Source organism: Equus caballus, chromosome 1 (assembly GCF_041296265.1).
Source record: "Equus caballus isolate H_3958 breed thoroughbred chromosome 1, TB-T2T, whole genome shotgun sequence".
Classification (NCBI taxonomy): domain Eukaryota; kingdom Metazoa; phylum Chordata; class Mammalia; order Perissodactyla; family Equidae; genus Equus; species Equus caballus.
The window spans coordinates 154,645,638-154,669,620 of NC_091684.1; the positions used below are offsets into that span (position 1 = coordinate 154,645,638).

At 38.8% G+C, this 23,983-nt stretch overlaps 1 protein-coding gene across 2 annotated transcripts in view; it reads right to left on the reverse strand.

The window, feature by feature from the left end:
* The window catches only part of SLC12A1 (solute carrier family 12 member 1), an 84,279-nt gene that overhangs the window by 29,619 nt on the left and 30,677 nt on the right, over window positions 1-23,983 (reverse strand). For both annotated transcript variants that reach the window (XM_005603062.4, XM_014733939.3), the window contains exons 11-19: window positions 22,370-22,521; window positions 21,103-21,210; window positions 20,660-20,783; window positions 18,775-18,876; window positions 16,655-16,810; window positions 12,692-12,791; window positions 11,841-11,952; window positions 3,754-3,894; window positions 1,084-1,190 (exon numbers count right to left, since the gene is read on the reverse strand). In XM_005603062.4, coding sequence (XP_005603119.1) covers window positions 1,084-1,190; window positions 3,754-3,894; window positions 11,841-11,952; window positions 12,692-12,791; window positions 16,655-16,810; window positions 18,775-18,876; window positions 20,660-20,783; window positions 21,103-21,210; window positions 22,370-22,521 — 1,102 coding nt within the window. The remainder of the gene's footprint in view (window positions 1-1,083; window positions 1,191-3,753; window positions 3,895-11,840; window positions 11,953-12,691; window positions 12,792-16,654; window positions 16,811-18,774; window positions 18,877-20,659; window positions 20,784-21,102; window positions 21,211-22,369; window positions 22,522-23,983) is intronic.

The following is a 23,983-nucleotide window of genomic DNA, read 5'->3' on the forward strand; positions in this document are numbered from 1 at the left end:
TCAGTAATGTATATAATTTCAGAAGATGAAAAGATTATTTTCTTATGCTTCTTTTCAATCAATAGAAGTAATATTAGAATGCTTTCGTTATGTTCCCTAAATCTCCCCCAAATGGACTTAGCTAACATTGCTCCCCTTGAGACAATTCTGGTTAAGTATTTTCAAGCCTGGAAGAAATGCTCCATTTTCTAAAATGATCACTAAGGATACTCTGTGCCTCTCCGAGAGCGTAGAATTTATTTCCTCTTATTCAGAAGGACTCAAGGCAGGTAATACTTTGGGTATGTATGTGCTTTTGGAGGCAGCATAGCATTGTGGTCAGAAGTTCAAACTTTGAATTTGGATGGTCCTGGGAATTCCAGCTCCGTCACTTACAAAACTCTGTCGTTTTCTGCATGTTACTTAGTTTTTAATATCTGTGTCTTGTAAATTGGGAACAGCAATAGCACTCACTCCAAAGCCTTCTTTAAATGGGAGAATTAAATGGGATAATTCACCTTAAGGATGTTAGCCTGATGCCTACGAGTCCTTTAAAGACTACCATTATTATCCCATCCCAAGACTTTTCCAATATTTAGCTATTAGATGTCATGTACCACTTAAAACTCACTTTCTGTGCATAAATCAACACTGCTACATGTCAGAGGCACCTGGAATATGGGATCCTCATACCAGCAAAGGGAGATTTGAGGCTCTGGGCTAGCGACCACGTTAGCCAAGGCTCAGGAGATGACAATGACTGAATTGGGCATACCAGCCAACCCAAGATTCCACATGTTTTGAAAGAACAATTCCTTCCTTACCCAGCTGTCATCTGCTTTTAATCTTATAGATAGGTTTTAAGGTTGAACTCTTAATATTTACCCCTCTTTCTCTGACACCAAGTTGTCCGCCTCCCCAACCCCCCGACACTCTGATTCCCTCAAGTTCTATTACTGGCAGTGTTTTTTCACTTTGTTAGAATTCAGAGTACAGGGGAATGTCCTCTATCCAGGCAATTTAATCTGGTACAGCAGTGTCAGTTATGTACTGCCCTGGTTAATGCTTTATAAACACAAACACGTCTTGAAAGCCGTCACTTACTGTATGATTCCCACGTAGTTTTCAATCTCTGTCAAGGGAGCTTTCCTCCAGTTTTTTTTATATCCAATCACCAGAGTGTTTGGTTTCATTCGTCCTAAGCCCGAGGCCTAAACAGAGGAGAGAAACACACAGGCAATCCTTACCATACCGGGAAACCACCACTGCAAATGAGAAATAATGTCCAGAAGAGCACTGAAGTAATGTTCTGAAGCTCCTGAAGATTAGATTACATTTTCGTGCATGTCCTTCATGCCCGTACCCAAGCATAAAATAGAAAGATTAGTTCTAAATCATCTCAGCCATAAATGGATTTTAGATGACAGAAATGTAGCTTTTCTAAATTAGCAGTCATTTGCATTTCTTCTGACATACTCATTAAAATGGTTCAATAATTTAAAATCAAGTGAGGGTTGGTTTAACTGTTGGCATACATGTTGTAACTTAGCGGTTCAGAGCTCATTTCCACCTGTTATATCCATAATGTCATTAGCAATAAAATCCATGTTTGGAAAATTCTTACATACAAGGATCACTGGAACTTCTCCTTATATTATTTATTGAAGAGTAACTGAGCTATGTTTCCAGAACCTAATCCTACATGACAGTATCATTAATAGCCATCTTCCATGTCAGAAGTTTCTTGCCCCCATCCCCATTAGATGACAGAATATGGCTTCCAGTTAATTAAATTTAATTCGGCAATATTATCGAGCACCTATTGATTGCAAGGTGCTATGTTAGGTGCTGTGGGAGAGTAGTGAGGCGTATTCTCTGGCCTTAGGGAGCTTAGAATAAGGCAAAGGAGACAAAATATACACAAATAATTATAATTAAAGTACAAATGCAGTAGGAGCTCATATGAAAGCATAAAGGAAGAAAACTTGAAACTTGAATTTCAGATGAGGATTCATGGACAGCTTCATGGGAGAAGTGGCATTTGTTCTGGATCTTTCAGGTTGGTTAGATGTTGACAAGTAAAGATAAGGAGAGCAGTGGGAGTGAAGGAAAGATATCCTGGGTCATAGGAATAGTGAAACAAATGACCAGAGTCAGACATTTTAGAGGGGACAGTAGCAAGTAGGAGACAGGTATTGATGGAGGTTCCTGAAATAAACTTTGCTTCCACTACATTTGGTGTATTGCTCTTAGAAGTGCACAGATAGCAGAAAACAGCTCTTTAGAGCTGTCATTTTGCTGTCGGCAGATACACGGCAGTGTGGATGCAGTCTTTCCTATGACTACGGTTTGAGGATGTGGTCATTCATACCATAACTTCTTAGATGCAAAGAAGCCTTTATCCAAAATGGTGCAACTGTCAATGCTTCCCTTTAAGACCACTCTGCCCTGCCCTTTTGCCATGACACTCCTGTCCTCCACTTTTCTTTGGAGAAATTCAAGCTTCATGCGTTGTCAAATTTTTTTTACAATTTCTTTTGGATTAATATAAGAATTGTTTTCTATACCTATGTCTTTTCTCTCCCTGCTCTTATTCTATATCTGTCCTCCCATTCCTAGTTGAAAATTTTATTATTTTACCAATGTCCCATGATAATTTTACATTAAACTTGTAATCTTCCCAACGTATTTAACCAAAGAGCTACTGAAAAGTAACTGACTACTGAAAGAAAAATCAGCATCTTGCAATGACATGTATTTCCATGGTTTAGAAAATTAATGACAGATGAAAAGAGGCTCATTGGAGGTAATAGGTCTTTCAGAAATGATTTCTCTGCGTGTGCAGCTACTTTGATAGTGTTCTTTGGGGATATTAGAGACAGTAATGAATCAAATACTCTTAATCTCCAAAATATTACAGCTTAATCAATATTTTTCCTTTCCCACCTACATAAACATCAGAGTTACTTGGATGCAGTCCTGAATTTTTACATAACCTGTATATAGCAACTGTGAAAGCTAAATGCATCATCCGGTGTAGTACATAGAATCAGGACTTCTCAACCATATTAAAGCCAAATGATTACAAAGCCAAGCCCTACAATTTCTGAGGGTCTCCTGGATTGTTTTAAGAATTCTCGGGCACTCTAAATTACGAAGATCAGAACTAGGGAAGGATTCTGTGTGCTTACTATAGAAGGGGAGGAAGAAGGAAAGAAGAAGGGAGAAAAGATGGGAGAACTGTGGGCTTTCATGTTGAACCACAGAGATTATTACATTATATTTAACATTCTGGAAGTAATTTAGGAGGATGGGCATTTGTCGCCCAGATAATCACAGGTTTATTGAGTCGAGTCTTGCAGCCGCCCTCACACCATTTGCAAAAGAAAAAAGGAAAAGAATGCCTGACTTGAGCATTGCCAGGTGCAATATGAGATGCAAAAATAGTTTGAGGTTTTAATAGGATCCTGAATGTCGCCAACCATCAGAACAAATTTGCATTTCAATAAGTACGGGGACAGAATGTGTGCTGGTGGCCAAAGGCAACTTTATTTTCCATTTTCAGTGTATCACTCACAGTTCATTGTAATAGAACCTTTCCGCTCTTGTTTTAGCTTTGCCTGATTCCTAGGAATTCAAAATGAATCCCTTAATCATCTGCATTGATCTCTGACGCTGGACTGCCTAACTAGAGCCGTTCACTTCGGGAGCTTTATTAACATGGAGTGCTAATTGCCTTTGCCTCCGTACTCATTCCCTCAATGCCAGCCTTACCTGAAGGAGACTTCGGACACCATCTCGGAAACAATCTGCTGCCACTGCAGCATAAAAAGCCTTAATTTTGTTCTTTATAAGCCAGGCCTGCTTTTTTGCCATGCCACTGTTCATCTCTTTAACACACAGCTTGCGTGGTCCCTGTACAGCACAATGAAATATTGGTTAGATGCCCTGCTATTATACATCGCACTGCTGTTGTTTTCTAAAGGACACAAATAGCCAGCAATGCCCCACTGGGTTAAGAACTGGGAAAGAGGGAAACACACCTCACTAAACAGGGTTCATGCAGATTCAACCTTTTGGAGGGGACCTGTGCTGCTCACATTATTCACTTTCTACACAGAATGTCTAGGTGTGTTAACACCTGCTTAATGAACTGCCTTATGCTGAATGAAAGAAAGAGCTGAGGGCATCATGGCACATGAGGAAAATACTGAAAATGTGATTGAAAAAGTTCAGGATAAATACACAATCAACCTTTCACTCAACGGCGAGAGTTACCTTTAGGATGACCAAGGAACTCTAATCTAGAGCCCAATTTCAAGAAATGGACAGCACTCTTGGGAACCACATCCTGGAGAGCTGCAAATCGTGCCATGAACTACCACATCTTGATAATTCTATTAGGCCCATTCCTTGCTTTTTGTGTGTGGTCAAAATACCCTTGCACCACTTTTTGTTGTATAAGGTTGACATATTCCCATTCAAATAAATTAACATTTCCCTTTCACTCATTTGGTGGGAACAAAAGTTCATATACCTATGGCGCAGGAAGAACAGAAGAGGTTAAGAGAGAAGGAGGCAGGTGTTGTGGTGTTAGATGACACGTTTTATAATTTCAAGATTTGAGTTCCGGAAACTCAATTTTAACTAAAAATTCCGTTCGTTTCTCTCTTTCTTTAAAGGTCCAATCTAGCTCTTTTCTTTGTTTATTTCAAATCAATCCAAGAGGTATTTCTGATTATCTACCATGTACCTGTCAGGCACAAATCTACTATTTTCCTGGGAAATTCTTTCAATTCATGGAAGATTTGGTATTTTGTTGCATTGTCTTAGATTTCTTACAAACTGCTTGGGATCTTGATAAAATGCAGTGTGTAGGTCTGGAATAAGGCTCAAGATTTTGCATTTCTAACAAACTCCCAGGTGACATGGATGCTGCTGGTTGCCAACCAAGCTTGGAGTTGCAGTCTTAGAGGATGTTGGACTGAAGAGAAAAGATGTCAAACTGGTTTCAAATCTAAGCTTGGCCACTTTGGAGGTAATTGATTATCTCTGAGGTTTGATATGTTATTCTGAAAACAGGATAAAAATCTCTCTCCTGGAAGGCTGTTTTAAGTAGTCATAAGAAAGTGCTGAATTCGGTATCTGGAATAGGTAGTGATCCAAAGTTGATTTTTATTATTGTTTTGGTGAGGAACATTGTCCCTGAGCTAACATCTGTGCCAATCTTCTTCCGTTTTGTATGTGGGACGCTGCCACAGCGTGTCTTGTTGAGTGGTGTGTAGGTCCACACCCAGGATCCAAACCAGCAAACCCCGGGCCACTGAAGCAGAGTACACAAACTTAACCACTATATAACCAGGTCAGCCCCAATTTTTGTCATCTTAAATGAATGCTCACAATCTCAGTGAAGCCCCTGACCTAATTCTCCCACTGTGTTTGTTCTACAACAGAGCTAAAAGAACGCTGACTGGAGCCAGAGTATTGAGTTTAGATCCAGCTCTGGCATTGATCAGCTAATACCCTGGGTCATTTGTCCTCTCTTGATGTAGGTTCTACATTTATAAGAATAAGGAAATTGTCTAGGTCATCACTGCCCACTATGACAGCCCTTACCCACATATTGCTATTGAGCATTTGAACGGTGGCTGATCCACATCGAGATATGCTGGAAAAGCAAAATTCACACTGGATTTCAAAGCCTTAGTATGGAAAAAATAATGTAAAATATCTCATTAATATTTTTATATTGATTGCATATTGAAATAATATTTTGGATTCACTGCATTAAATAAAATATATTATTAAAATTAACTTTACCTATTTCTTTTTTAAATTGGCTACTATAAAATTTTAAATTACATATGTGGCACATATTATATTTCTATTACACAATACTAGATGCTGTATGAGATCTTTTTATTTTAATGTTATATTTAAATTGGATCATATTCTTTATGCACTTATTTTTACCAGTACATTTTCTAGAGCCTGCAGGTTTTTCAAAACAGTTTGGATGACTTACATTAAAGTTAAAAAACAAGAACCTTCAATGAAGATGGAGAAGGTAAAGTTACAGAGACAGTAGTTATTAAACCAGCAGATCTAGCCTGAAGAAAGATACATCATTATGGATCAAATTTTGCTCAGGGTTCTAGACCGTCAATGCATTTTGAACCATTAGTCATTGTTGAGCATTCTAGACTTCATCAACTGCAACAGAAAGATGGAGTATTTTGTTCAAGGAAGCTCAATGGGAACAACAGCCAGGAGACAGAAGAATAACCAACAGTTAGGAAAGGTATAGGACTGTCAGTACATTGAGTTGTACCACACTGACTGTAAACCCTAGGAAAAGTGGCATTTATATAAATAAATACAGTCTAATGTATGTTTATTAGTATTACAAAAATCCAGATTAAACATTAATTGTGACAGAGATTTACTTTAATGCCTAAATTTGCCATATTGAGAAGTCATAAAAATATTTCATGCAGAATCTCTCTTTGCTAAAAGCCATTATAATATCCTTATAGCACATTTATTAATGTGAGCAAGGCTGCAATACAAATGTGGTAAGAAAAAAGTAAACTAACAAAGAAGGGATGCATACTGGAATATAATTATTCAACACTCAAGTAGCCATAGTCACAACACTGGACTTTACCACTCAATTAAAATATTGTAGAGATTAGCTCAGTTAAGATTCAAAATATGAGTACATAAATTAATTCAGGATTTGAACAAAGAAGCTCTAAAATCTTGTATATATTATAACTTTGACATTGATTGAGAGTGGGGTAAAGAAATTCTAATTATTTAGTCTGGGGAAGAAGTTGATATGATGCTACTTCAAATAAATGAATCTTATGAAAAAGAATTTGCAAAGGACTTCCAATAATCATTAGGATCAAATACAGGAATTTGGGCCAAGGACAGTGTTCTTTCCAACTTTTATTCTTCAAAACATTGAGTCTTACTGCTCTGTCTTTGCTTTCTAAGACTCTGTCTTTGCTTTCATTGCCGTTCTGGTTGGAACTGTGGGAAAGAGAATTTTTGCCTTTCTGAGTTGGTCTCACTAGGCATCCTAGTGCCCATTTCATTTCATTCTTCCTGTATTTGGTCATGTCACTATTTTATTAACATCATGACAGAGACTCACTGACTAAAGAAGAAGAGATGCATCTAAAAGAAAATGCATTTTCCTTTTGGTAGACACAAAAGTCGAGATTAAGAGGAGGTTGGGGGCCCATCCAGTGGCGCAGCGGTTAAGTTTGCAGTTCTGCTTCCCAGAGGCCTGGGTTTTGTCGGTTCAGATCCCGGGTGCGGACATGGCACCGCTTGGCAAGCCATGCTGTGGTAGGCGTCCCACATATAAACTGGAGGAAGATGGGGTACGGATGCTAGCTCAGGGCCAGTCTTCCTTAGCAAAAAGAGGAGGATTGGCAGTAGTTAGCTCAGGGCTAATCTTCCTCGAAACAAACAAACAAAAGAAAAGAGGAGGTTGAAGATAAAAGAAAAAAATGAGAATTTTCATTTTCTCTGGGTTGTTTCTGCTTGAACTGCCCTCCATTGCGCCATAGAGTTAGGAGTTAGAGCTTCTTTGTATTCAAAGAAGGTTTAGGTTTTATAAGATACTTTATAAATTTTCAGGAAAAGAGAGAGGAAAACAGTAAGGGTGAAATTTTGTTAAAAGGAGGAAGATGATCAAAAGCTATCCCCTTTCCTCCTTTACAACAAGAGGAGAGGACAGGACAATCAAGATTTAAAGAACAAAAGAGCAGGAAAACATTAATCAGGACAGATCTACATCTTGGTACATGTATGTGAAATGACTGTACTCCCAATAAAACTCAGATAACATTGCCTTTGGAGAGAGAGAGTGCCATGGAGCTAGGTGGTTATAAAGGAGACGTTAGCTTGATCTGTAATGGTTTATTTCATTTAAAAAGTGAGTGGAAGCCACTATGACAAAAATATTAACAGTTATTATTTAGGAGAAGTAGAATATGGGTGTCATTTTATTTGATTTAATTTGATCACATGAAATTGCCAGTGTTCAATAGTTTTTGACCTACAAAAGTATAAATTTCAGCCTCATGTTCTTCTTAATGTTTCAAAATAAACAAGAGAAGCAATCTAAAAAAAACCTTTATTTTTTAGCCACCAGCACAACACAATGTACTTAATAAAAGATGACGCTATAAACTTGAAAGCCTTTTGCAATTTTAGGACAAACCAAATTTAGAAAAGAGGTATGTGTTGCATTTCTGTCAATGATGGCTTTATCTAATTTGCATTCTAAATCCCAGATCAACTGGACCAACTTTCCATCTTTAAAGCACACTTGTTTTTGATTTGTTTTAAATAAAAAATACCCTGCCTTCAAACAAAAAGTTGAGAAGTATATGAGAGAGTGACTATTGAGAAAGATAAGTATGAACTGGCCCCATGAGATTTTAGAACAGAACCCAGTGTACTCAGAGAATTAAGAGGACATAAATCCAAACTAAGTTATCTGCAATGATTGGTTTTACTATCTTTCCAACTGCTATGAATAAATTTGGAAACTGATTGACAAAGAAAGGCAGTGTTTTTTTATGCCATGGTACACAGGATAAGAATTGGTGGAGACTGCAACCCTTAATACATGCCTTTTGCTGAACACACTGAATTTGGCTGTGCTTGGAAATATGAGAGGGTACCAGAAGGTAGAGTCCTCCTCCCTCTAGTCTTCCTACGATGGTGGGAACGAGGCACAAAAGAAGAAGAAAATTACTTAGGTGGTGAACGTACAGCCTCTTGGGATATGAGTATGTGTCATTGACTTATTATAGGGTAATTCAAAGGAGAAGAATAGACATTATTTTAAGTTACCACACTGGATTCCTTAAAAAGGATTCCCAAATTTGTCTTGATAAAGGGTTCCTCATTTGAAATCTTTAGGCTGAGTAGGAAAAAGGCAAGAGGGAGGAAGAGTCTCTGATGGGTGAGGGTAAGAGTTCGTTGGATAGCCGGCAGGCTGCAGTGTGGGCTGGAGGCCAAGCAGAAAGAATAACTCAGTTTCAATTTCAACAACTTTGAGGGCCATGATATCTAGTCCTTTAGACCTCTGTTGCAGGAGGTGGCAGCTGTAGCCCCATGTTTTTCATCTACCCACTAGCATTGAAATGCCAGTGAGCTCTGAGTTTTGCTCGTTCCTTCTAAGTGTAACAGCACTGCAAGCTCACACTTCAGATAACTAAAGGCCAGCGGAGGGCCAGAGCACAGAGCCTGCTGCCCTGTGATTACTCGCACAGGAGTGCCTATCTCACTGCTCCATCATGATCAAGCTGTTGGATACCTAAAAAGTCCAAGATCCACTGTCTGGACCTGGTTTCTCTAAGAGAGGGTGCTTTAGGGTTCTGTTGAAGGGGATATATTTTTGGAATGAAAATGGCAACTAGGGAATACCAAAAATAATGATAATGATAATAGCAATATCAAAAATAACAACTAAAATTAGTTGAGTGTTTACTATTTGACAGACACTGAGCTGAGCACTAGCAAGCTTACCTTAAGGAATTCTCACAACAACTCTGTAACATAGGTGCTATTATTATAATTATTATTCCCATTTTATAACTGAGAAAAGTGAGGCATAGGGAAACTAAATTATGTGCCTAAGGGACTCATAGCTGATAGGTGGCAAAACTGATTCAGAACTTGACTGTGTGTCTTGAAAGCCCATGAGCACCAGCTCCCTAGAGTTGAAAATTAAATTGCCGTCTCTTAACACCATAGTTACTATTTAACCTTTTCCACCAGGTTGGCCTAACCACCAACTACTGTGCTTTTGGAAAACATTTTCTAATGGGATGTCAACTTTCCCCACATCCCCTTCCATCTGTTTCTTTGCAAAGATGATTGACGACTGAGCATGGAGGTGAAAAATGCTGACAGCATCTGCAGCCCTGGGAGCTCACGGAAAGGAACTAACTGGAAAGTCGTTAACTGATGCAGTAACTATTCTCTGCCCCCAAGAGAACCTCGGCGCCTGGGAGAAAGACTCTTGGGCCTTATTTGGGGAGACCAGCACAGTGCTATATAACAGGTCAATATACATGTCAAATAACCAGGCCATTGGAGGCACAGATTTAAGTACCTACTTCACACGAAATGATATTCCAGAATCATACTCTTTTATTATAGTTAAAGCAGCCAAGGGTTAATTAAAAGCAATATCTCCTGTCTCTATAAAAAGACCTTTTCTCCTTTGCCAGTATATGACTGTTTATACTCCTGACTCATTTCTCCTGTCCTAAAGATATTTTATTGCCTGCTAAACTAAGTTTTCTCTAAATTGCTAGAGAAGAAAAACACCCCAAACTGCTTATTCCATCAAAACTCGCTCCTGTATTATATTGGCCAAAATGAAATCCACTAATCCAGGGCACCAAAGTTGATAATACGAAGGAAGGGTGCTTGATAAGATTTTAAAAAATTCTCTGGAGTCATAGTTGGTTATTACTTAACCTGTCAATCTTATGTAGTCAGTAGGATTCCCGCCACCTCCTATCAGATAATTGCATTGAGTTATGTCGTCTGCGTAACTATCATATAAGCACTGAGAGGAAAGAGAATATGACCAACTTGCCTCATATAGCATTTAGAGTGTTGCCAAGTGTAAAAGATGCTTAAGCGCTGGTCATGATGACATGTAGTAAATTAGTCCTTTCATCATGGCACAGTTGCCTGGCCCCGTGGTTACACAGCTCCCTCACAGCCCTATTCCCTGGTGTGTATTAGAAGTTTAGGTAGTGGCACCCCATTCTAACAGCGCTTCCAGGGCTATGAGTCTGCTAAGGGTTTCTCCTTATGATTTAACACAGCACAATTGGGTGACCTGGACCGACATCCTGGTTCTGGCACCTTCTTGTCATGTGACCCTTTGCAATAATTTAATTTTCCTGAATCTCACGTTTCCAATCAGTAAATTGAGAACAGGATTTCTTTTTCCCTTCTGCCTCACTAGGCTGTTTACATAGATCAACTAAGACAAACTGTAAGAAAATGCTTTGAAGAATAGCTAAGTACTCTAAAAAGACATCTAAGTAGCTGAGGATTTTGAGTGGGGTGTGTGTGTATGAGAGAGACAGACGGAAAGTTATGGGAATATAAGTAGAGGTAGGCTGGTGTAGAGGACTCAGACTTATTGTTTTGTTATAATTTTAGTACTTTCTCCTGACTTTAGAGATTGGTCAACTAAATTATGGTTAAATTTTTAGCATCTATTTTGAATACCTCCTGGGAAAACCACCAATAAGTTATTAAAAGTCTAGCACATATTTCCTGAACAAAAAGGAACTGATTCAGCTCTGGATGTTTATCTAAGGCAAGGAAAACTTGGTTGAATTACCTAGATATCTGTAGTGTCATCAAGGTTATCCAAATATTTAATCTAAATTTTACGTGCTGTCATTTAAGGCCATTATGTCTAGTTCACTCCTCATCAGTTAATCCATATAATAGTGCTTTCTGATTCAGCCCATCCTTTTATCTTTCTGTAGACGGTTATCACCCCAAATGCCTTCATTTTATTTCTGAGCCAGTTCTCTTTTTCTTGACTCAAAGACCATCATTTGGAAATATTTATCACTTTTAGTTGGTCTCCTGTGAAATCTGAAACACATTTTATCCACTCGTTTAAATTCAGGATCACGGGCTCTTGCTAGTCTTTGCTGTATGAATCAAGGAAAAGCGCTCTTGTCCACACTCCCTTGCCGGTCTCCTATCACTACATGCAGCTGCTTGGCTCACGTAAAACAACACAAGGTGAGCAGGGAGGAAAAAGCACCTTTCTGGGAGGAAGAGGCTCTTACCACGAAGACTTCACAGCAGATGCAAAGGCCACTGTTTTTGGTAAAGGCATGAGTTATGTCCAAGAGAGCAGGTCTTGTCATGGGCCCCCCTGTTAAGACAATGCACTGGGGCCTGGAAGGGGAGAAAAGATGTGAGAACTGGCTATCGCAAGAAGCCTATGAGCCTAAAACCACCCCATGTAAATGGCACAGAAAGTTGTGCAAAATGAGACAAATTCTCCCCTAAATATTTCTTGGGTTTCTCACCAGAAGTCTTGAATCATCTTGCCTGTCCATCTTTGTATTCTTAGTTTAGTTGGTGATGACAAAAATGTGAAGGAAAAGGTAGTTCCCTGTATTTTGTTCTCTGGACACTACCCTATCCCAAATCCCCAACACAACCTGTCCTTCTCCAACCAGTATTTTTATGTTATTTTCCTTTATCCTTCTTGAAGATCTTGTGTTTTGAGCTTCCATTAAAAAATGAGATATAACTAATGAAGAGCTTAAAGCGTAACTTCTCCCGAGAGAATTCAATAAACCACCAAGCTAAAGCTGAATGGAGACAGCAACGATGATTAAGGTGTGTGGGGATTTGGGGACATCACCCTGACATCATGTCACTTAGATCACCTCTCTATCTCTGTGCATGGAACGTGACTGCCAGCACTATGAGGGTTTGTAGTTGGGGTGGGCATAGCTCAGAGTGGAAGCAAGGAAGTACTCATCATGAAAATGTGGCAGTTTTGTATGACTGCTTATTCTTAGAAGATACTCATAAAGCATATAACTACTCTAATGCATTTGTGTCCCATAAAGGAAAGCCACTTCTAATGTGGAACACCACAGGATGCTTGAGAAGCCAATTTTACCTGAAATTTTTCACATGGTCTTCCACTGTAGTTAATTCCAGAGCGTTGTCTAAAGCGCTCACGTAGGAAAGAGCCTGTGTGGAGGAGCCCCAGTTCACATCTGTGGATGAAGGAGGAATTTGGCATAAAAAGCATTGACCTTCCTTCTGTATACTGTGAATAATTTTTATAAGCCATTCCCTTCCACGATTTTTCTTGGCTATGTCAGCAGTGACAAGTGCCCGAATTAGAGAAAACATAATGTAGTATTTCCTGGAAAGAGCATTGTGTGTGTCCTTCTACGGACACTTCGTGAATTCTTGGAAGTGAGACCTCTCCTTCCAGCTAAGGATTATAAAGCTGCAGCTCTAGAAATCTAGCCTGTGGAGAGAGGCTGTGTGATAACGACATCGCAGGCAGACAGACTTGGGGAAAATGGTCAGCCCCTGAATAAATTCAAGGGGTCTTCACAAATACCTAATCTGAAAAGAAAAGACGCATTTCTGCATACACAGATAGTGTGCAGTAATCTTTGTATTTTCAATAGTAAAACTGAATAGCTCAGGAATTCTTATTTCTGGATGTCCATGAAGAGGGTCAATCTTTAGTAAGCATTTTAGTCCATCTTTTAGAACTTAATCTTCATAATAAGGAAGGGAAGCACTATCATTCTCTGCCATTTTTTAAAACAAATTAAATATTAGATGGATCCTCTAAATCTTCTAAGAGAAAGTCCCCAGTGGGAATGTGCAGATTCATCCCAGATGGCAGCCAGAGCCATCTCCCCAGTCTTGCTTAGAAGAGTCAGGGAAATGATGTGGGATAATGATCTGGAGATAAAGAAGATTAATATTGATTAAGTGCTGACTATGTAGGAGGCATTTAGCATACTTTAAGTTGTTTTATTCTTAAAAAAATCCTACCAGTCAATTGGATATTTACGTGTCAAACATAAATTTTGAACCACTCCTCATAGCATACACAAAAATTAACTCAGAATGGGGGATAATAGACATCAATTTAAAATCTAAAGCATTGAAACTTCTACAAGAAGTTTGTGACCTTGGATTAAAGAAAGACAAAAAATGATAAATTAGACTTTATGGAAATTAAGGATGTCTGCTCTTCAAAAAAACTGTAAGGAAAATGAAAGGACAAGTCATAGAGCTGCAGAAAATATTTGCAAAACATGTACTGCTAAAGGATTTGCAACCAGAATGTATAAGGAACTTTCACAGCCGAATAATAAGAAAACAGACAACTCAAAAAATAGGCAAAACATTTAAACAGATACTTGACTAAAGAAGCTATATGGATGGCAAATAAGATGTTCAACATCATTAGTTATTGGGAGAATGTAAACCAAACCACAGTAAGATAGTACTCTACATCTATTACAATGTTTTTAAAAAAATCAACTGACAATACTAAGTGCTGACAAGGAAGTGAAGCAACTAGGACTTTCATTCATTGCTGGTAGGAATGGAAAACAATACTGCTACTGTGGAAAACAGTTTGGCAGTTTCTTATAAGGTTTTATATATATATATATATATATATATATATATACTTATTATATAATCAGAAATCCCACTTCTAGAGAAATGAAAACACAGGTCCACATAAAGTCCTGTGTGTCAATGTTTACAGCAGCTTTATATGTAATCACCCCAAGCTGGAAACAACCCAAATGTCAATCAACTGGTGAAGATATTTTTAAGAAATTTGAGATATATTCATACAATGGAATACTACTCCACTACAATACAGAACAAACGACTTATACATGCAACAACACGGATGAATCTAAAAGCATCATGCTAAGTGAAAGGAAGCACACACAAAGGCTACATACTATATGATTCTATATAAAATTCTGGAAAAGGCAAAGCTATAGGGACAGAAATCAGAAAAGTGGTTGCTGGGGGCTAAGTTGGGGAAAGAGGTTGACTACATAGGAACTTTTAGCGATGATGGAAATGTCCTCTATCTTGATTACAAGTGGTTACAAGACTGCGTAAGTTTGTCAAAACTTAGAGATAGTACACATAAAGGGAGTGAATTTTACCATACGCAAATTGTGCCTGATGTTAAAAATGCATAAAGTGATAAAGAAAAACAACAATGAAGCCACTTTGAGGTAGTTAGTGCCTTCTCTACTTTACTTGCAGACTACACGCAAGAGGAGAGGGAGGGTGGCTCGGCACCTGTCTGGCTCCTGAGACTGGACCTCTCTGTGCTACACTCTGTGGTCTCTAGCCCCTCCCAGCTTCCATCCATCCTTATCACTGATTCTAAAGCTAACATTCAAAGTTCAGATCCAGTTGAATAATCTATGGCAGCTCTCTGTTGCTCACAATATCCAGAATCTTTTTTTGTTATTACCATCACCAATATATATATATTTTTTATACTACCATTTTTTTATTAAGGTATAATTGACATACAACATTATATTAGTTTCAGGTGTAGAACATAATGATTTGATATTTGTATATATTGCAAAATGATTACCACGGTAAGTCTAGTTAACGTCTGTCACTATACACAGTCACAAATTTTTTTTCTTATGATGAGCATTTTCTTTTGCTATTATAAATGTTATGTTTTTTAGATTTTAATTTTCCATTATTCACTGCTCACATATGGAAATACAATTGATTTTTATATATTGACATTGTATGCTTTGACTATGCTAAATTAACTTACTAGTTCTAGCAGATTTGATTTTTTTTTCAATTATTTTATTGAGGTCATAATGGTTTATAATATTGTGTAATTTCATGTGTGTACATTATTATTTATCAGTTTCTGTATAAACTGCATTGTGCTCACCACCAATAGTCTAATTTTTATCCGTCACCATGTATATGGATCCCTTTACCCCTTTTGCCCACCCTAACCCCTTTCCCCTATGGTAACTGCTAATCTATTCTCTTTATCTGTGTTTGTTTATCTTCCACATATGAGTGAGATCATACATGTTTGTCTTTCTCTGTCTGGCTCATTTCGCTTAACGTAATACCCTCAAGATCCATCCGTGTTGTTGAAAATGGGACAATTTTGTGTCTTTCATGGCTGACTAGTATTCCATTGTGTATATATATATATACACCAACTCTTCCTTCTTTAGCATGTCATTTAAATTTCTTATTTGGCCCCAACCTACCCTTCCAGGCTCACCTCCTGCCCATTGTCCTTAGCACTCAAGAACTCTTTCCATGCTAAAGGCCTTGAAGCTTCCTAAATATGTCATGTACTTGCATGCTTCCTAATTTCACTCATGCTTTTCCTTTTGCCTAGAATAACCTTCCCTGCTCTATCCAATTAACCAACCCTAGCCTCTTGCCTTATTTTTTTTTTTAAATAGCTTATTTGTTTGTTCAAAACATATTTATTAAGTTCTGACTGAGTGTGTGGCCCAGGGACAAGCCATGAGCCAGGAAAGTTTTCTCGGACAACTCTAATCAGAGTTAATCACGCCCTCTCCTTTTTTCAGTAATTCATTCATGTCACTCTCGTGGTGCTTACCATATTGTATTATAGTTAGCTGCTTCTGTGTGGGTCTGGGAACTCCTTGAGGACAGGGATGATATCTCATTTATAAGACTTTAGAAGGTGATATATTGGAAAGCTTGTGGGGTTTGGTATCATACACACTCTAACTAAAATGTTGGCTCAGTCACATCCTGACTGTTACCTCAGCAAGTGGTCAACTCTTCGAACTCCAGTTTCTTCATCTGTAAAATGGGACTAATAGCACTTAATATACAGCATTAATGTGAGGATTAAATGAGTGCATGCTATATAATAGGTGCTCAACAAGGTTAACTATTGTTATTGTTATATGACATTATATTATTACTATCCTCCACCCACATGTCATACTTAAGCACACAGAAGCTGCTCAATAAATGGTTGTTGAATGAACAGGTGGCTGGAGTGCTTTGGAAGCCCCTTCCTATACAGTCCTTCTTATCTTACCTGGCTTCTTATAAGTCACATAGACATAGAGGAAGAACTCAATGACATAGGTGATGACAGCTGCCCACCAGTTGATGACAAACATGACCGCACAGCACAAAACAGCTCCAAAGAGAGACACCCACATATTGTAAACTCCATACGCAGGTCTCCATCCTGAAGGGAAAAAAAACCCAAAAAACAAAAAAATACTGTGTGCACAGGAAAACTTCCACACTACCACTATCATATCATTGCATATTATTAGAATGCAGGCAGTATGTTTTTTTCTAGCATAAAAATCAGAACTTTTAGGTCAAGTTTCTAACTCTGTTATTAGTTTTCTGTGATCTTGGGCCCCTGGCCTATGAAGCTGTAATTATACCAAATAATTATGCTGAGAAATATAGAAAATGTGTCACTCGTGGCCCCTCCACACTTCCTGCCTGCCCCTGGTGGTCTTCTCAAACTATGAAAACTTAAGCATCTGATACCTATGCCATCAGGAGTTGAAAGGAGGCAGGAGGGATGGAAAGAGTGGGGTCTAGCAGGGAGGGGTGGAAAGAACTCCTTGGTGTCCCAAGAAAGAGAAGGTTAAGACGACGGGCTTATGTTCCCATGGAGGAGGCAGAGTGGTCATCACAGTCATCAAAAGTCCATCCACTGACCTCCTGCTGGCTCTTCCTTTACCCTTAGAGCATAGTGCCTGCCCTTTCAGAAATAATAATCTATGTGAAAAGAGGGAGACAATTTTCAGCAATGGCTTCTTAAATCTGATGCATTAATATGTCATGCATTTTGCAATGAAAATATTTCTCTCAAGGTTCATATATGCCTGGGGGTTTCCGTGTCCTATTAGTTCCCCGAAATGAAAGAAGCTGGGAGACAGTACGGTCAGGATGGGGAGGGTCTGATTTAAAGGGCACGTTTGGTCTGTGGGGGAAGTACGTTTTAAACTGGAGTTGCCAAAACACAACAGAGCTTTCAGAATCTTTAAGAGCAGTTTCCTAAATGGCCACAAGATGGAAACAGCATTTCGAGAACATCAGTGGAAATGCCCGTATTTTAATCTGAGTCTTTCTCTGTTTGTGTGTGTGAAAGAGAGAGAGAGTCATCTTCTGAGTCTGTGTATCTGTGTGTCTCCCTCTGTGTGTTGTTCTATCTTTCCTCTCTCTTTTTCTCTTCCTGTCTTCCTTTTCACTCTTTCCTCTGCCCACTTTATCACTTCACCTTGTTTTTAAAAAGTGAACATAACATGGCATGGAGGCACACATTTCTATGATCTGTTGTATTCTCCAACTAGAACTTTCTGTTCTCTGCTTAAAACAAGACAACAAAACAGAAACAAAAAGTCCTCAGTATCTTCTGGAGCCTAGTGACCTTGGGTGAACAAAGGCTTCCCTTCCATTTGTATTTGCCTTATTGGCAGCAGGTTTTCCAAAGGAAGCTCGAGATCACGGCAGGCCCTCAAAGAGTGGCAACGTTTCCATCCCTGATAAAAGTCCTCATGGTGAAGAACTTTCTGAAGGTCGATAATGACAAGTCTCTATTCTGGTGAAAAGGCAGAAGAAATTCTATTGGCCAATGGAAGCAAAGAAGAGGTGGGGGTGACCAGACAGGTGAAGGTTCTTTGGTGTGAAATTTTGCACCACTTGAAACCACAGCCTGAGAGTGCAGGAATGCCGCCAGCTTCAATGTGAATCTGCATCGACTACACTCAGCAGGTAATTATGGGAACTACTCATCCTTCTCTTCTGCACCACGGACAGAAAACAAATTGATAGTAAGGAAGTTTCAAATACATACATTTATTCCACTTCTGTGGTCACTTTCACCCTGGAAATAAATAGAGGTGTTTTTCTACTGCTGAAATAAATGTGGTTTCTCTTGCAATGAATAATTTATTGCCGCAGGAGAAAATTGACTTTACGGTTGGTCAAAAAGGCCATTGCTCAAATGATTCTTTTTCTATTTCAGAAGTCACCCCCCCAACTCACCAAAATAAAGTGGATTACACTGCCCACGAGGATATAAGGAAACAATAAACACAGATTGATCACTTTTTGACGGACTTCTTTCATTTCATTGAGACAAAGTAACTGTTTGCTTAGGCTTACTTTAGTTTTGAAAAGTCAACTTACCTGGAGATTTGGCATAAGAAGCATGGAAGCAAGAGAAATTAATAAGTGCGTACGAGGCCAGGAAAAAGTTGGAGATGATGGGCGCAATGGTGTTCAGTTCCGCTGTGAACAAAGCAGAATTGAGCATGCAGATATGAGTGAGGAGACTAGGGGCTGAACAGCTGTTACAGCCTGGAAACCTGACTTTATTTGGAAATTAAAAACAGCTAGCATCTATTAAAGTTTAAGAAATTAGTGATTTTTCTTTGGGGATGCATTCATTTAAAAAATATATTCTTAGCCAGAGTTTCTTTTCAATAAGGTGAGAAGCAAGAGAACCTACCAATCAGAAAATAGACAAGAGCTCTACCTACAAAAAATTCTAGTGGAGTGGGTAGAGGGTTTGGGGACTGAGCAGACGATAAATTCCCTTATGGCTATTCCAGAGGCACCAAATGCTGTGTTCTTCATCTACTATGTATACAAGCAAAAGGCTCTGGAGGGCAACACATTAAATACTGGTGCACCAGGAACACCTGCTTGGAAATCTCTCTGCATGTAACAACTTGCTCTCTCTGACTTTCAGAACTCTTGTTAGTCATTTACACTTTTCTACATCTCTAGAGAGTTCTACCTCTCAACATTTGCCAAGAAAGTTTTAGCTCAGGAGCTAAATATCCAGGATGATTTAATCCCAGTTGGATTATTTATTTTGCGATATAAGAAATGATTTAGAGACCTTCCTATTTATCTGAAGGTCAGACGTCTATTAACCTCAGTGATGCAAATGCAGATAGATGGCAGCTGGGTGTGATTCTAGAACATGGATGCCAGCAAGGACGTAGGCAAAAATAGCTGCCACAAAGCTGGTGCCGTGAAGCTAATCTGTGTTGTTGTGAAAGAGTGATTTTTTTTAAGGATATTATTTATTTTATAAAACTTTTGAAACTTGGGCTATTTGATTACTTAAATGCAGTATGGGGCAATGACTTGAAGTCTTAAAGCTTTAATTACATAATTGAAACTTATCTGTACATAATCATTTCTTAAAAATCTAACAAACATAGGGAGTCATGTTTTTCCCTCTTCAACCTTGTAGAAATTTCATGAGGATTCATGAATTAGCATCACTTCCTGAATGTATGTGATGAGGAGGAGTCCTCATTGTTTGGCACCACCGGGCTGGGGAAGGCTCTGCTCGCCTGTGCGTAATTACCAACCCATCGTCCTTGCCTATTGCTTCTTTTCCTCTGCTATGCTCACCAACAAAGGTGGTACCTTAGGGAGAAGTAAGGAATGTGCAGGCTAAAGTTGATAAAGGTGCCTCTCCAAGATTATGTAGCAGTTTCTATACTGCTTGGGGAGAGGAGCCTGAGATTATAGTCTAGGTAGGTGTTTCTCCAACATTAGTGGTCTATGAAACTCTCAAGGAACCTGTAAAAATGTGGATTCCTTATCCCCAGAGATTCTAATTCTAATTCTGGGGTTAGGCTTGAAAAATCTGCACTTTAACAGGCCTGCAGGTGATATGAATTCTGACACATTTGGTCAACGGACCACATTTTGAGAACGGACACTTCAATTCTCCTGCTGGCTGCCAGGCCAGGAGATGTAAAGACAGGTGGCAGCTAAGGGGTACTCTGCTATTAGACAATATCAGGTAGGCTGGAGGAAGGATTCAGTTGCATTTGGTTGGATGGATTTCCAAGATTCAGATTCGAAGACTACCTTGAGTCCTCAAAGGCCCTCTACACACCAGGATTTCTCATTTCCTTCTTAGACAGACTCCAATATTCCCCAATGGCACATTAAACATAAAACAGGTAATTTCTTAAGCTAAAAGAAAAAGCCTATGAGTAATCAGAAGAATTCTTTGGCTTTCAGTAAGAACAAGACAACGACGAACCAATAAGAATGAAGGCCATGGCTATGACGAAGGTGAGGATATATCCCCTCAGGGGTTCATTGTTCTTCCCATAGCCCTTTGCAAAGAACTGGAGAGCTTTATAGATGTTGTCCTTGCACAGCGCCTAATGGAAAAGAAGAGGAGAGATTCGTCATTTCTGTCTATGCATAGTCATTTTCTCTAGGTGATTCAAACGAGAAGATCTGGGCAAAGATGAAGTGATACACAATGTGAGGCACAACTTAATACCGCAGTGCATCACTCTTTGATTATTTGAATCGATCTTGACTATGTGGCAGACATAGCATTTGAGCCAGATGCAAACATTAAACTGTTTCAGAAAATGATGGAAAATGATTGCCGGTGAGAATGAGTATTTCAGCTTGATGGCTGTTCAGCGGCAACGGCAGTGGGGAGAGCGCACGCTCTTGTGGCTGCATCACCTGGAACACCTTGGGTGCGCTGACGAGGGAGGCCAGGGCCGAGGAGAGCGTTGCAGAAAAGATGCCAGCAGTGATGAGGGGGCCAAACCCTGACACCATGCTCATGACCTTGAGAAGAGAGGTTCAAGTAAGAAGACCCATCCAACAGATGATTAAAAAAAAAAGTTCAGCCAAATTTTTATGCAAATGTTTCCCTTTCCACTTCCTGTGATTTGGAATCTCCTTTATAAGCAATTCGCTTCAAACCAGATTTTTTCCCCCTGTTTCATTCTCAAATTCTTAATATTTGTTTCTTCAAAATGGAAATGGCCTTTTTGTTATTGTTGTTTATAAAAATAATAAATGCTCACCACAATACATCCAGAAGATTCTGGAAAGAATAAAGAAGGAAATGGTTTCAAGGATTCTGACAACATTTTCCCCCTCTGTCCTTTGTGGCATATGTTTCTTTGATTATGGGAAATTCTATCCAGCAGAAAGTGTTATTTTAATAAGGTTTGAGGAGGGACTCAGCTGTTTACTAATCTTTTTGAAGGCGTTAGCCTTTCTGGTTCTTCCTGCACACAGAGGCTTTTCAAAGCTTTATTTTTTCTGTGCTCATTAAACACAATTTTAGATCTGAGCCATGATGAGATTCTATCAATTTAAGTCATATTTTGGAGTAATGACTTCAGCTGAGTTAATTTCTCTTTGTTGGTTGTTAAAATAGATGAATGAAGCCTTCACATAAATTTGCTTCTCCTTCTGCTCACCAATCATTCAGACAAATTAATATGTTTCAAGTCCTACAGTTTTCCCAACTTCCCTTGTTCCTTCCCCTTCATTTACCTCCCCCTCTACCGCTCACAGTTTCCCTCTTGGCCTGGCCTTATAGGAGCTCCAGGACCACCACTCAGGCTTTTCCTAAGCTGAAGCCCGAGCTCGAAATGCATTCCAAGTGCTAATGGATCTAAGTCTCTCCTTCCTCCCACCATGAAATCTTGGACAACTGATTGGAAGTTACATAATGTGGGGCAGTAATCTTTCCCTGGTGATGCAATTCATACAACTGCCTATTCTCTCCCCATCACAGTAAATGCAACCACAGGATGTGCTACCACATAATGCCTGAATGATTCCCTTCCCTCCCACGGGAATCACCCCTTGCTGAATTCAAATCCATTAATAATCAATCAGTTGCCAAGTCAGAAGTTTCATTATATATGATGTTCTAAAAATGAAACAACAGCAATAAACATTATATATTTATATTTTTTGCAGTTCGAACCTGGAAATTGTTCATCAGCCCGTACTGACATGGTTCATGTCGACATCTTGAGAAGTCGTAGCCCAACACGCAGGCTGCTGAACCATTGCAGTTAATCCCAGAAATGATGGTGTCATTCAGGTTCCCAGTAGCATCGCGGACCACACAGGCTCCTGGGGAAATAACAATGGCTTGTCATTTCTTTATAGGAAGGATTCTGCTCCCTTAGGGTTTACTTTGAGTCTGGGCAGGTCCGCTGCCTATTGTGTCTTCACTCTTAACACTTCCTGGGATGTGGTACCTGGAGATTCCTATCTTCTGAGGCCTGGGAGTGCCCCCTGTCTCTAAGAGGCTGCCACTTCTGCTGCCTTGGGTGGTTTCGGTCCCAACTCTTGCCTGCCTCTGTAAGACACTTGGGGGTTGGGACCCTCTTACTTTCTGATCTCTTCAAATACACATTTCAGCGCTTTGCACATAATACATACTCAATTCATATTTCTGGCTTAGCGCTACTGACTGGGTGTTTTTCAAGTAGAATAATTTATTTTCTCATCTATGAAAGAACAACGAGATAGCATTATTAAGTTCTAGCAATTAAGAGAACTGAATGCTTGTTTACAACTAATGATATTCCTTGCATAATTTTTTAAACAGTTATAATTCCACTTTACATAACATTTTAATGGTTTAAATACTACAGAAAATATTTTGGGATAAAATATTAAGATTTCCTAGGTAACATTAATGGTCAAATAATATTCTATCAAATATTTATCTCAGTTTATTCCATTATTTTTATACATTTGGGTATTTCTGTTATTTTCCTATTATAGGCATTCTATGAAATGTTTGTACATAAAATTTTTCTTTTGTATTTCAAAGTATTTCTCTGGGATAGATTCCCAGAAATGGAGTTATGAACTTTTTAAAGATCTGATATATATTTTAATCACTGACATTCCTTATGAATTTTTCTAACTGCAATCTCTGCTATTATGTATTTGATAAGATTATTGAAATATATGAATATAAGTGTGAAATATATACGAAATTTTCTGAACTACCTGAAGGATAAATACTTTACAAACTAAATGCCAACCAATAAAACCGTTTATTTTGCTTTTCAAACTCCAGCCAGGGTGAGTTCTCATTTCTTGCTGACAACTTTAAGAGAGGTCCCAGTGACAAGTACTAAAGGGACCCTCAACTTTAGCTATGGAATTCATATTCTTTGAACCTTGGGAAGACCTAAAAATCATAGAATCTTCGAGTTGAAAGAATCATTTAAAATAATCAGTGCAAGAATCCTTTTCATATAGCCCTGAGACGTGGTCGGCAAGCCTCTGCTTAAACACTAGAAATTATAGATGTTGGTTACCAAGCAAAACTATCCATTCCAGATTTTACCTTTTTGCATTCTTGATTCACGTTGAGCTGAGTTTTCTAAACTATGTATTTTGACTTCTGCATAATAGAACTCCCCAAATTCCCATGAAGCCATTATTGGCACCCATCAGGGGCAAAAACTAGAAGAATCTCTGAAGTCAGCCTATAACTTTACCTATTCCTTCATTTTTACTTTGTGCGAGAAAGAAAACCATTTGGGGAATTTAACTTTAGGTGATTTCAATGTCA